This window comes from Bacillus rossius, chromosome 6, assembly GCF_032445375.1.
Source record: "Bacillus rossius redtenbacheri isolate Brsri chromosome 6, Brsri_v3, whole genome shotgun sequence".
Lineage (NCBI taxonomy): Eukaryota > Metazoa > Arthropoda > Insecta > Phasmatodea > Bacillidae > Bacillus > Bacillus rossius.
This window is the reverse complement of record NC_086334.1, coordinates 35,233,011-35,247,835: the sequence shown is the minus strand read 5'-3', so window position 1 is coordinate 35,247,835 and position 14,825 is coordinate 35,233,011. Positions and strand designations below refer to the sequence as shown.

The window sequence follows — 14,825 nt, the reverse complement described above, 5'->3', positions numbered from 1 at the left end:
AGTCCAGGTTTACGTTATAAAAATATATATTTATAAATCAAAAATTTAATATTACCGCACTTTGAAAAAAAATTGAAAAACAAAGGAAGCTAACATCATAACCACGCCATTAAAATGGTTATTGACTTCATAAATGACTGTCCAAGCTTACTTTTACTACCAACATAAAATTCTAACAAAAATTTAATTTGCAGAGACGTAGTTTATACAGTGACACAGATAAATTAGGTTTTCAGTTTCACACTACGCACATTTTCCGAATTACAACGCTGTTAGAAACATAACTTTCAGGTTGATCTTTAACTGTACTGTACTTTAAATGCAATGATCATGAGTCGATCACTTGGAAATGGAGAGTGGTTACGGGGCTGAAGACCGGGGCGATCGATGGCAGGTATGCACTATAACACAATTGCATAATAGCGCGGTTGCGCGATTCAGAACAGCGACGGAATGAAGTTGGAAGAGATACGAACACGTGATAGCCCCTTCCTCACGTTGCATATCTTGCCACAAATATTTACGTGTCGCTGGCTTCTGTCATGGTGTTCCGACCGAGCCACTGAAGGCTAGTTAGTAACTTGCCTCGAGTTCAACAGCGAGTGATCAGACGTTATTATACAAAAAAAATTATATGGCTTTCTTTTAATGTAAGCTTCTGTTTTATTTTCTGCCATTTCTCTGCAGAAAATGGCCTTAGACGTGACTGTGTTATATGCCACGCATAAAAGAACACAAGCTTTATAAAAAAAAAGAAGAAAAAAGTTATTAACAAGATGTTATGAAAGATGTATTGGTGAAATTACCTTCACTGGAAAAAACCTAAACAAAACCGTACTTAAATGACGATAAAAACTTGCCCTCACTAATAAGACACTTAGTGGTACATAGCAAATTTTATTCATAGCATTCATATACGTGTGGTGCTAGTAGTTATTCTAGCATTGACACTGTCCCTACCATCACACTCTCTGAAATCATTGTCCATAAGTTATTTCACCATTTATTCCTGTTATACATTGCTATACGTTGTTCCTAAAGTTACGCAAGTATAAGGTCATCAGTAGACGTGAACACATTAGCGCCATTTCCATATGTTCCACAGTTCAATTCCAACTCTGGGCAGGACATATTTTTATGCATTTTCTATTAGCACCTGTTTTCAACTTAGTATATCTGAGTCCCCCCCAGAAAAAAACTTTAAAAATTGTGTCGTATTCTGTCTTTCTCTGCAACGTATAAACATTAATACTCATACCTCCAGTACCCGAAGCGTAGCAACTTGTTTTGTCATAGAAAGCCGTATCGTAGTTTTTTTTTTAATCGGCTACATTCCTTCCACGTTAATTCACTGTGTTGTCCAAGCACGTGATATTTTTACGTCAGATTATACTGGCCGTATTCCGTGGAGTATCAGAAGCGTACGAGAAAAAGTAAGGGGAAGAGAGGGAATATTAAAAAAGATAAATTTTTCTCACAGTTTACTTTCAATTGTTTTCTTTGTTTTGTTTGGAATGATAGACTTTGATAGATGCCTCTCGTGTGCTTGTTTATGTATTCATCTTCGTCGTCCATCCTTGAGGGTTTTTTTTCTGTAAAGGGGTGCGAACAAGCAGTGGCGTATGTCCGCGAAATCTTCCACGTCACAAAGGACATTCAGGAGAAGGTCCAGGACCGTGAAGTTGGACGTGGCGTCGACGTGTACCTGGGAGGGTCGGCCGTCGACCCCCGGAGCCGCCGCGGGCGATGAGCTGCTGTAATTGTTCATTACCGTCTCTCTCGGCCTCGGAGCGACCGGCGACCAGATGGCCATGCATCACCCTCGGCCGAGCGCTGATTGGGTGACTACCAGTCCCTCGCCCCCCACCCCCCACCGCCGAGCTGTGTTCCGCGAGTCTGTGCGAGGCGGTATCTCCTCCGGCCTGCTCGGAGCTGATCGACTCCTTCCAGAACAGCCTCCTTGCGGCTCCTTGATTTTTGACGTGAAAACGTCTAATAAATCGATGAACGCCGGCTGCACGCACGAAAAAAGTGTCCCGTCACGCACGTTGTCCCGTTACGCTGTGTTCCGTTACGCTTATTGTACGCTTGCGCCATCATCCATCTCTCTTCCACTCGATTGGAACAACCATCGATTTGACTTTTTCGAGGCACATTAAACTTGAAACACTCCCATTCGTTTCCTACTTTTCCTATCATCGTCCTATCCTTAACAGAATAACACAGATTGGAAGAAGTTAAATAGCAAACATGTATCAAAGTTATAGTTAAAATAATCTCTTCGTTAAAGTAATAAACATATTTGATTTAATGAGTGTAAATAAAAGTAAATTTATCAATTAAATTGTAGATTTAATCTCACTCCTTCTTTGTATCCATACAAAATAGTATTAATTCAGTAAAAATGATTCAATTTTATTCATAAAAGTATGCAATCATTTCATCAATGTTTTGTTATACGTCACGTTAAACTATCGTCCGTAAACCGACTTTACAGACAACCATTTTTTGGTGTGTAACATCTCAGCTCTCGGTGCACGGCATTTGGCGGGAGTGATTTACGCGAAAGGAACGAAAAGTCGCACGGAACGGAAATGCGTGACCAAGGTCCTGCCATCTGTGTGGCAGATGGCGCGAACCGAAACTCACCAAGCCAAACGTGAACTATTATTTACTTTTTAAATTAATTTTTTAAGAAGATTAACGGCTATTTTTTTTTTCTGGGCACAAAATTTGATGTTCAGTTTTTTTAAAAAAAATGGGCTTTGTTAAAGCCAATAATAATATTATGAACGCGAAAGTGTGTGTTTGTTGGTTTGTCCTTCTTTCGCGCAGCAACGGAGCAACGGATCGACATTATTTTTTTTTGCATCGAGGTAGTTTATGGGTCGGAGAGTGACATAGGCTACTTTTTATCCCGGAAAAAAAAATTAACGGTTCCTGTGGGATAGATCTGGAGCGTTGTTTCCACGGTAACAAGTTTTCGCATTTGTTTATACCTTTTGCACCTCCATGGCAACGACCGTTTCATCGGTTGCTTGCAGTTCGGGTTAAAATTTTCGATTAGTTAATACTTATACTTAATTTGGATTTTTTTTAAATTTTTTGTTACTGTGTTTGTTAAGTTTTTTTGATTGTCTCGCAACTATTGCATTGTTGATGCTTTCTTCGTTGACACGGCAACGGGTATTAAATTTTTGATGCCTTCTGCGTCCCCACAGTGACGGGCATTGTATCGTTTGATTTTTTTTTCCCCCATCCGATGTGCGGCACACGAGGAGAGGCGTGTATGATGAACTGTGCGAGAGCTTTCTGCCTGTAGACTGCCTTAGCGAAGCACGGGCACTCCAGCTCTTATTATATATTTAAAAGGAATGTCCGAAGTTTATACCGAGTGGTTTTTATAAACAGATTCCCCTGCGAAGTCTTCGGCATTTGGTATATATATATATATATATATATATATATATATATATATATATATATATATATATAGGGGAATGACTACAGCTCTTAATATTACTTTCATTAGACACTTTGTTAAATCTGTGAATCACCTTATGCGGGATCTCTTCAATATCGGACGTTAATCGTATTTGTACGGACCGGGGAACATCGCGGGGACTCGCGCAGCCCGCCGCATCCCGCACAAAGCGTCTCTTCGCTCGCTGACGCGCTCGGCGACGGCCTCTGTCAGCGAGGCTGCGGTCTCCGACGTCGACTGCCCGCAAGCCACCCGCGCGCGCGCGGCGTGCGGTCGAGCTGCGAAGCGGCGCGCTAATTGAAAACGCAACACCTCCCCCCCCCCCACCATCCCATCTCTCCTACCTTCATCGCCCCAAATTACTGCTCGGGGCGGGGGAGGGGGGGTGGTTGGTTGCGAACGAGGGAAGCGCCCGCCAGACCTCTGCGCCCGGCGCGCATCCGCCGGAAACTCCTCCCCCCCAACCACCATCCTCCTCCAGGCTTGCGGTCGACGTCCACGGGTTGGCAAGGGACGTTCGGCGCGAGTGAAATGGGGGGGTCGGTGTCGCTGCAGCGGCGTGCGTGCGTGCGTGCGTGCGCTCGACAGGTGGCGCCGCTCAACGACCGTGTCGGCCCTGGAGCAATCTCCCTAGTAGATGGAAAAGGCCGATTCCAGCGCAGCAGCGAAGTTCATCTCGTTAACAACCACGAACACCTGTTCAGCGACCGTTTGTAGTAATCAACTAGTACCAATAGTTAATTTCCCTGCAATGTCTGTTGATAAGGTGTTAAAGACCGTCACCAAAAAAAAAAAAAAAAACTGTTCTGGAACCGGCCTTTTATTTCTACTTACCCGCCCACGCCATTAATCGTCGTGCACGCGAACATCCCTGCTCACGTATCTATAACGATTCCTCGGGGTCGTTTCTTACGATCGCATACTTATTTATCACATCTCCTTCCAAGGTTGGATTCAGTGAAAATTGGAAGAAATTTCACACACTATTATAATTTGTTTAACTATTCTATCTAAAGATTTATTTTCTAGTTAACCACCCGCGGCTTTGCTCGCGCAAATTTCACGACAATAGTTATCTTGAAACGTAGAAATAAGTTTGTCAGAATTTTCAAACACACTTTAGTAAAGCAATGGACGCAATTTTAGGTCTGTATGCGGTTTCATTCACCGAAGAATTATCCAGTGTTAAATTTTTTTAAGTGTAAATATTTTTTTCATGAAGATTATATGTGCAAGTTTTTTTTCATATCTTGATTTAAAATTGGTAAAATCTCACGTACCTCATTTTAACTTCACCAGGGAGCGAATTTTTACAAATGATAAAACACGCGCTGTTTAATACATACTGCCTACTTTCTTTCTTGTCTCCTGTTTCAGTGGGTTTGGTTGCACGCACAACCTTGATGAAATATACACTGTTTTCTCCAAATTATGAATACAATTTGTAGGAATCGGGAAACACTCGTGCATTAAGTATTAATGTACATAACAAAAATATAATTTCTTAACATCTGTATTGTTGGATTCGGATGAATATCAAGGCTTAATAAACATAACTAACATGCATTCACTACTCACCATTTTTCTCCACCGGGTATTAAAATAAAAATATATTTTTATTTAAAACGTAAAAAAAATATATTAAAATTAATACTTCCCATTGTAGTGATTGCTTATTTGCCAACTCAAGAGTGTAAAGTCTTGGGAAAAATTTCAAGTATATAAAATTTAATTTATTTTCAATTTAAATTGATAAAGCCAAGTTAATCATTTTCGAATTTTCAAGTATTCAGTTTAGTGTTTGGATTTACTTAGAAACTACAAATTAGAAAATGGAATTTAAAAAATTGGAAAACATACTATAAGTAAACCAAGCATTTTTTATGTTTGTTATACATGAACAGAGTCTTACTTCCTACGTAGGTAGATTCGGTGACATGATTTTTTCTTACTTAAAATTCTTACCCAACTACACAACTTTTGGGATAAAATTACGAAAAATTGTAAATAGAAGTTGGTAGTTTTGTATGTTTACTTTCATACACAATACGAATCACCTTACGTTTTATAGCCTTGGAAATACAAACTAAAATGTTTGGGGTAGATTTCACAAAATCGAAAAAAGAAGTATGTAGGTTATATACAATTCAAACCCACTATCGTAAAATCTGATTGATTATTTTCGGCAGTATGATATTTGTAACTTTTATACACATATTTTTTTTTCCTTTTAACGCTGCTTAGGGGTTAAACTTCATTATAATATACACCACAGTGCTTAAGCTTTAAAATTAATTAAACTATTAATAATATAAAGTTTACCCTTGTGAACTTTGGTTCACGTCAACCGCTACAGATGGCAGCACCGTGGTTGTTACACATTTACATTCCTTGACTTCCGTTGCATTCACGAAGTTACTCTCAGAAAATTCCGCGTGCCGAGAACTAAGATGTTACACATAAAAAAAAAAAAGTTGTCAGATAATTCGTCTCCCTTCGGGGCGATTCGGAGGGCTTCGGAGGGTTCGATTCCAATTGTGGTTGAAACCCGAATTGTCGGAAATGGGAAAGCAGAAGCTCACGTTACCGTTAGACGGTGGATTTCTCAACGTTTTTGCAGTTTTTCCCTTCCAGTTACCGTTTATAACGACCCCTTATCTAGACTATCAGTCCGGGTTTCCTGATTAATATTTTTTGTTGTTCTCCTCCAAGAAAACGCTGGAATGGTTTCTAGAGTTATGTGTGCCGAGACCCTAATCCATGGTACATTCCCTTATCACAAAATAAAATAAAATTTTAATCGCAATTTACTAAAATGATTCTACGTCTGAAATTAAATATATGTATTTTAAAAGAATTATTCAGCGTCATATGTTAAAAAAATTACCGATCTACTAAATTTAAATTAATTAAATATTTGTTAAGTTCTATTGTAATTAACAAAACACATAATTTTTCAGATTTGTTTGAAAATACTGCAGATTATTTCTTTAAAACATTTTTTTTTTTTTGTATTCCAAGATGTAATTGACTTTAAAGAAGAATCGATGGTCATAACAGGAGCATTACTGTTGACCAATCATAATCGCGATGTTTTGACAGTTAGTTTCAAAATCATTTCGTTATAATCTGAAAAGTAAAGTGTTTTAGGGCAGCTGATTATGTTCTTAAACAGGATCTTCAATAGTCCCTCTGAAACGCTTGACCAGCGACTCAGCCCCTTTAAATTGACGCAGCCCCTCTAAGGGTTAAGGAATCGAACCTTCTACCAATGCTAGGCCTTGTTAGTGCGATACCTTAGTGTGCACCGCCACCGAGTATTTGAGGGTGGCAATTTATTCGTCGTGTTGAATACGCTGAGTCCAAACGACGGGAGTGGGTTGGCCCCTGAAATCCTCACGATGCAACTTGCATTACTTGAGTGGTTCACCGGGCTGCCGCACAAGCCAGGCGTGTGCGCGGCCGGTTTTCTGTTTTCCTGGGTTGAAAAGCTAGCAACACCTAACACCTCCCTTTACAACACGTGATTAGCCAATCAGCATGCAGTTTGAGCCACCAACCTGCCCGTGAACTACTCACTGGCAATAATAGTCTCCATCTGCACACATCTCAGCCCCTCTATTCATTCATAGGCACACGCAACTAACAGTAAACAGAAATTGAAGTGTAATCGAAAACCACTTAATCACGTGATTGAAACTAAATTAACGTGAGTGGTTGAAAAAACGTTGTGCTATGTATTTGAAAATATTTTTGCATCTCCAAGAATACTTTAATGTTAACCAATAATTTAAAGTGCTAGGCTTACCTTGCGTTAGCGCAAATATTTTTGTCTATATACTTTTTCCGGTATAGTTTCGTAAAAAATTTATAAGTGTTAATATGCAAAGTAAAATTTTTTGTCTGCCAGCGTTTATTTTGTTTGATCAGCATTATTTTTAGAACATTCGTGCTGTTATGAAATATGGTTTTTACATCAAATACTCCAGCTTGATTTCATGAATTAAATAACATTTATTTGCACATAAAAATAAATACTTTTTAAAAATAATATGCATATAATATCAATATTTGTGACATAATTTTACATATAAATAAAGAATTAAAGTCACATAGTCATTTAGATAAATCGTTTTTTCATTCAGCTGATTCATCGTTAAAACTCTACAAAAATCAACGGAAACTTTAATAGAACTTGCCATACTAGTGAAAATAAATCGTTTAATACTGAATTACAGGCTAACTATCTTAGTTTCTTGAAAATAAGCATCTCTTGTTCAGAACTAAATGAAAATGCATTTACGAGGTAATAAGAGTAATACCGCCAGAGCCATAAAAAAACCTGACATATTTGCCAGTTTCTCTGCGATAAACGGCTTGACGCTTACAAGTACACGTTGGAAATGTCTTTAATCCGGCACCTTCGTGACCACGGCCATGTCGGATTAGTAATTACCTACTCATCTAGTTTCTTTCGTTTGCTAAAACAGTTGAAAATTTAAAAAAAAAGTTGTAACTCATACTTGAAATAATTAATTATTAACATTAATGTACTTTAAAATGTATAAATAATTAAAATTTAATCTGTACAGCTCTGCAAAAATATTATTATAATAATTCAACAAAATTCCAACAAGTTTCTCAAGTTAGCCCACTATGGCCATCTTAGGAACCTATGACACGAGAAAGTTTTCAACAGTATTTTGTCATCGTAGAGAGAAAAAGTAATTTTATATATCTTATATGTTTATATATACAAAACACCCATTAAACGATCTGTCAGAATATAAGTATACAACCTTAAAAATGTCTTACGTTTAACTAGTTATATTTAATTTTCAAGCTCACCTTGAAAATAACAAGCGTGGCCTGTCTGAACAACGCAATGATGGCTCTAAACATGGTGGCCGTTTAACCGATAGAATTTGTTCCTGGTTTCTCTGAATAGATTGCGACGCCATCCAACAAGTTATTGTATTATAGCGACCAGTGGCAGTGCAAACATAAACTATATGCGGGCTACCTTGAAAAACCGGGTTGGTTTGGGATCATTTAACCAAAACTTTTAAATTCATTTGTTCTAACACTAAGTATATGTTTGTGCGTTTGTTTTTGCTCAAACGGCTGAAATCAGTCTGGAAATACTTCCTACGAACAAACTGAGGTGATTCGACATTATTATATTATTAAAATGTTTTTAAAAAAAGTAAAACAATTCCAGTGACTAGACAAGCCATGCCCCTTGAGATTACCAAGCGCGCGTGTTCTAAGCCTCTTGGAAATTTGGAAAGAGAATACGTATTATCATCATCGCAATGCCAGTTTTATTTGGTTTTTTAAACTTGTGATTACTTTTTACTATGACTATTTTAGATGACCAAATATATTCCAGGGTAGTTTCACTACCACAAAAAAAAGTTTTATTTGGCACTTCACTACGTTTGGCTTTGTCCCCTAAGGTTTACGAGAGTGGCTATACACGGGTTTATGATGTCACACGTGGGTCCGCCATCCGTTCATCGACTTCCGTTTCCATTTTCGTGAAATCACTCCTGCCAGATGCCGTATACCGAGAGCTGAGATGTTTACACGTAAAAAAAATTGGTTGTCTGTAAAGTCGGATTACGGACGATAGTTTAACGTGACGTCATAACAAAACATTGATGAAATGATTGCATACTTTTATGAATAAAATTGAATCATTTTAATTTTAATAATAAAAGAATAAATACTTGAAATTATACTAGTAATCAGATTTTTATAATGCAAGAATAATTAACCTTTATTGCTGAAATTGTTGTTGTAATACTAATAAGCAATGAAAACCACATTTACTTTTCACTTCACTTTATAAACAGTCGACGAAACAGTTCACGTGTAGATGACTTGTAATTAATTTTAAAAACTGGCGTTTAGCTATAAAGTTTAAATATAATTATGAACAAGTTTTCATATAAATAGACTGTTATCACGGCACTCGCCGACAGATGATACTTTTTTTAATAATAAAAGAATAAATACTTGAAATTATACTAGTAATCAGATTCATTTTCTTACGTACATTTGACGTATAAATTATTTCATATTACACATTTATAAACAAATTTTTAAGTTTTCACTTCTGTCGGTGCGGCGTAAGCGTACAATGAGCGTAACGGGACACAGCGTAAAGGGACAATGTGCGTAACGGGACACTTTTACGTGCGTGCAGCCGGCGTTCATCGATTTATTAGACGTTGTCACGTCAAAAAAAACTCGAGGGGTTCGAATGATGCCGGATTACAGAGCGTGGCGAGCCGTGTTTTCTTGAAGATGTTTCTCTGCACTGCTGTGGAGGACTGTGTGTGTCGATCGGAGACCGGGAAGAGCGACGGGTGGTGGTTGTTGCAGGCGTTCGCGAGCCTGAACGCGACGGGAGAGCTGGACGAGGCGACGAAGAAGCTGCTGTCCACCCCCCGCTGCGGCCTGCCAGACATCGCGCCCAGCCCCTACCGCAGCAAGCGCTTCACCCTGCAGGGCCAGAAGTGGCACCACACCGACCTCACCTGGAGGTCAGTGCGTCGCCGCGCCCGCCGCTACCACACCTGCCCCGGGCCTCTCACTTCTGTGCCGCCTCCGTGATCTGAGGCGTGGAACAGCAGCCACCCTCCCCCTTCCCCCCATCAGAGAGTAGCGAGGTCAGGATGCCTCCCCCCGCTGGAATATTACAATTAAATAAATAAACTCTTCGAAACAACGTTTTCAAACCGACCTGGAACTTAAACTTCGACGATGATTTTGCTGTTCCTTCCTGGTAACTTATAAACGGGTAGTTTCTATAAATACCAATGGTCAAAAATCTGTGAAATCGCTTCATGATTTTAGACAGTAAAATCCTTCGAAAGTTTTTTTTTTCTGATACGAAATCATGGAAACTGAATTGAAATCGGAATGTATGGACCATAATTTTGACGTACTTATAATCATTTGTAAATTCCTTTTCCCGTTAATGTACTTTTTTTTTTCATATGAAACTAGACAAAAAGGTAAACAAAACAAAATGAAAACGGGCTCCAAGGCGGTAGTGCGTTTTCGGACCCCCTCCCTATGATTCTATGTTCAGAATTGCAAAAATCCACTATTTAAAACTAGTATTTAATGGTGGACTGTCGATTATCCGTCGCGTCCGTTTGTCATCCGTCCGTCCGTCCAAAATCCAAGGAAATTCACAATAATTTTCACGTCCGCCAAATTATTTTCTGTTTGAATTGCTTTAAACGCCTAGTTTGGCCGGAAATCACGTTTATTAACACGTTCCTTTTTTTTAAGAATTCCAAAAAAAAAAATTTTAGATAAAGGGGAAGATTTTAAAAGGAAATTCTCCCTTACTGTTCTTTTAACCCTCACTCATCGTCAACAGGCACTTACAGGGATCATTTATTATATAAAAAATGACATAGAAATGTGGACCCTGTTCTCGATATTTAGGTAGGTACAGAGTAATTCGAAAAATTAGAAAAAATAAGACTGCAATGATAAACTTATCAGAGGTGAATACAGTGAGTGATGTACTATCACACCATATATTGTTAAAAGCTGAGATCACAACTGCACGCAACAAGTTTACAGCATTTTCAAAAATGTTTCTCTCTTGCACCGTGCTGTATCGGATAACATGATACGCACAAATAGTTCCTTACATATGTGTACAGTCTTTTGGTAAACAATGTCATCAATGACATGCATGACATATTTTTTTTCCAAATTATGGAAGGAATAATTCTTTGTGAATGGTGGATTCAAGATAGCAGAGCACGATAATGACGAAATTTTTTTTTGGTCGATAAAAAAAAACATGGCCGCCATATTATTGTGAAATGAAAAATCTCCGCTCGTCGTCTGGCAAATGTCCATGTTTGTTTGGGCTTCCCTTTCTTCTAATTCGTAACTCTTCATGTATCTTCACTGTGGTTGTCATCGGATATTCCGTGAGCGACTGCCGCGACATCTAGCCAGTGCTGCGCGAAGCTGCCGTCGGCTCGGAGCCGGAGGCTAGGCAATGCTGCGCTCTGTGGCCGGGAGGCGAACCACTTCGGGCCAAGCCTGCCGCCGCCTTAAAAAAAAAACAGTCCGGGTACACTGTTAAAAATTACAGTAAATATACGGACTTTCCAACGAAGAATTTAACTCAAATAAACGAAGAGTACTTCTTAATTTCAAATAACTGAATATTCGTAGAAACCGCTGTGTAACTTTTAATTTTCTGTTGTATATTTAATTTTAAACAAACATAAACACACACACGTTTGCAAATGAAAAGTATGGTATTCTTGTCGTAGTCTTAACATGTTATAGAATGTTTAGATTATGTACCAAGAATATATTTTTTAGAATAATGTTTAAAGTAAGTGAACTCTCAAGTGTCCTTAAATATGAGTAGATAGCCGTGGATTTACGAAGATTTGTGGATTATTAGTAACCAACGTTTTTCGTAAATTGAAAGTAAAAATGGTTAACAGTGTACTCTTGGCAACTAGAGCTCAGATCTTCATTAATAATTAAATATATGGTATTAACACATCTTGAACAGTTCGAAATGAAATATTTTTTTGCGGGAGATTTAAAACAATTGTGTGTGTTTTTTTTTCTTCAAATTAAAACGTGATGCAAATTTTGAATAACATTTAAATCATCGCTGTGGTTAGTATTCATCCACGGTGACATCCGTGTTTTTTTGTATTTTACTGGTTGTTCTACGTTTTGCCTAGTATAAAGTGTTGATTGAAAGCCCTTTAAATCCATTAGCGTTAATTCGAGGGAACGTTCAATTAACGGCGCATTAAAAAAAAATAAACAGGGAAGCTAATGCGATGTTGTTTGTATTTGACTGAAATACATACTGTACTTATTTAAATAAAATGTCATAAATTTCCAATGAAAGTTTGTATATATAACGTTTTGGTGGTGCTGACTTTTTTTACTGGTTTAAATCGTCGTGAAAATATACAGGTCTGTTTTTGCGCATATTTTTGTGTGTCTCTCTCTAACAATTTGTGAAGTCACTCTTTTGCGGTTTTTCTTGTGAAAGTATAGGGAAACGTAAGTTTAATTGTGTTTACGTGTCCAAACAGCGATTACCTGATCTTTACTTTTATGCTCGTTTGGTTTCATTGAAAATAAAACTGAATAAACATTGGATGCAATTAAATAGATAAATTACCTTATTTACACCGAAATATATTTTTTATCATTTCTTTTTCGATTTCCCTCCTACGTTAGCTTTCAAATAGACAAGAGCAACGAGACCATTAAATTATGTCTAGTTTTTACCAAAATTTGAAGTGATATTTTATTTAAAAAATACAGCACAAATTTGGCTAAAATAAAGTTAAACATTATTAGCAGTGAATCCAGTTTTTTCCCCCACTATCGTGACGAGTGCCACTCGGGTAATTAATAAAATCGTTTGTATACAATAAAAAATTGCTATATTGCATTACAGCACGAATATATATATATATATATATATATATATATATATATATATATATTCATTCGATAGTCGAATAAGTCACTACTTTCAAAAATCAAGGTTCGAAAATTTAAAAAAAAATGTAATTCCTTCGAAATATGTAATTAATAGCAATGTTTCATGTTTCTTAATCTTCCCTCAAACGTAGTTTGTAAATCCTGACTGTTTTCTTAGTTGCAAATATTCCTTCCTGCTTCCTAGAGCTTGGCTAACACATGCTTAACTAATCTACCTGAAGCTTTGCTATCCGTACTTAAGATAATTAACTAACTGTTATGTCTGTCCCATAAATAAAATTCTCGCAATCGTGATTGCAAATTAAACCAAAAGGGTAATTATTTTAGGTCAGCGACATTTAAAATACTCTTAAATGGCAACAAAAAAAAAGTATGAATTTCCACTGAATAATGTTTTGTTTTATTTTTATTCCGACCGCAAAGTCGCACGAGCGAGCGGAGAAACTTCCCTTTGTGTTCGGGAATGATCGAGGAGTCCAGTGAAAGTCAGGCTTCCCGTTTGTCGTGACGATAACGATTTGAGAGATGCAGCTAGAGAAAGTAATCAAGCAACTTTAAGAAAATATTTATAAAAAAAAAAGATAAAATAAAAATATTTTTACTTGAACGGTAAAGCACAAACGTGGCGACTGAACACCTGGAATAGATCTTACAGTTGTCTGGCCGTAAACAGTATTCATCCGCCAGCAGAGTTGCTCTACTCTTGAGAGTTACGTTCAGATGAGCCATAGTGTGTCCCACCATGCCGGCTGTACGCCTCGCGGGTCTCACTTGGACGAAGGGAGGTAAGACCATCGCGGCGCAGACCGGAGCTCGCCGGAGGGTGTGGATTGATGAGGTAGGGGCGGGGGGGGGGGGATGGGACGGGCGCCGAGGTGTCGGCGTCGGCCAATCCGTCCGCGCGCCTCATTAGCGCAGCACGAGCCCCTCGTAAAAGAGGCGCTCGGCGTCCTTATTGCGGGGCGGACCGGCGCCGCGGCGCCGCGTGCAGGCGTCGCCCGGCCGCCAGTTGCAGTCCCCGTCTCCAGTCATGTCTAGTGCGATATCTAGACTGCTGTCGCACATGTAGCGACGGAAATCGTTACACTATCGATTAACATTTTTTTTTTTTACCACGTATACTAGCTAATGTCCGGCAAGTGTTAATATGCGTCTTTCAATTTTTTTTTTGTAATATGTTTGAAGTAGGTACACTATACAAAGCATCTATATATTTCTGTATATGCCCCTCTATACATCCCACCATATATATACCTCTATCCATATCTCTCCATATCACTATTCTCTCTATATCTATATATATCTCCCTCTCTTTATCTCTCTGTGCATATATATATATTTATTTATTCCCATCTTAATATATCTTTATACCTATAAGCAAAACAGAAGATGAACACACAAACATTAATTTATATGTTTATTTTTACCTAGCTACGTTTTTATGTATCTTTTAACCTGTAACAAGTGTTACATAGGTATATAAAAACACGCGTGTTTTTCCAATTTAACGTTATGAAAAAAATGTTCATGGAATCGGTAAAGAACTTTCGGGGATTTAATATTTTCAACGAACGAACATTTACATTTTTATTTATTTAGATTGCAGTCAGGACGGTACGCATAATTTCATTGGAAGGGGGAGGGGGGTAGATTACAAGACAACTTTGCCCACTGTTTTCTTTGAAATAATTTCCTTTTGTTTGTGGGAATGGTAGATTATTAAGAATTTAGAGGGGGGTATATCATCTCCCCATTTTTCCCCATGGGTACGCTCTTGATTACAGTGATATTAAAAAAAAACACCTAACTTTAT

At 38.0% G+C, this 14,825-nt stretch overlaps 2 protein-coding genes across 3 annotated transcripts in view; one reads left to right on the top strand and one right to left on the bottom strand.

Annotated features, from left to right (window-relative positions):
• LOC134533025 (matrix metalloproteinase-2) overlaps positions 1-14,825 on the top strand; it is a 460,455-nt gene that overhangs the window by 263,500 nt on the left and 182,130 nt on the right. For both annotated transcript variants that reach the window (XM_063370165.1, XM_063370166.1), the window contains exon 3: positions 9,875-10,035. In XM_063370165.1, the coding sequence (XP_063226235.1) occupies positions 9,875-10,035 (161 nt within the window). The remainder of the gene's footprint in view (positions 1-9,874; positions 10,036-14,825) is intronic.
• The window catches only part of LOC134533026 (serine/threonine-protein kinase S6KL), a 470,077-nt gene that overhangs the window by 427,402 nt on the left and 27,850 nt on the right, over positions 1-14,825 (bottom strand). The window lies entirely within an intron of this gene.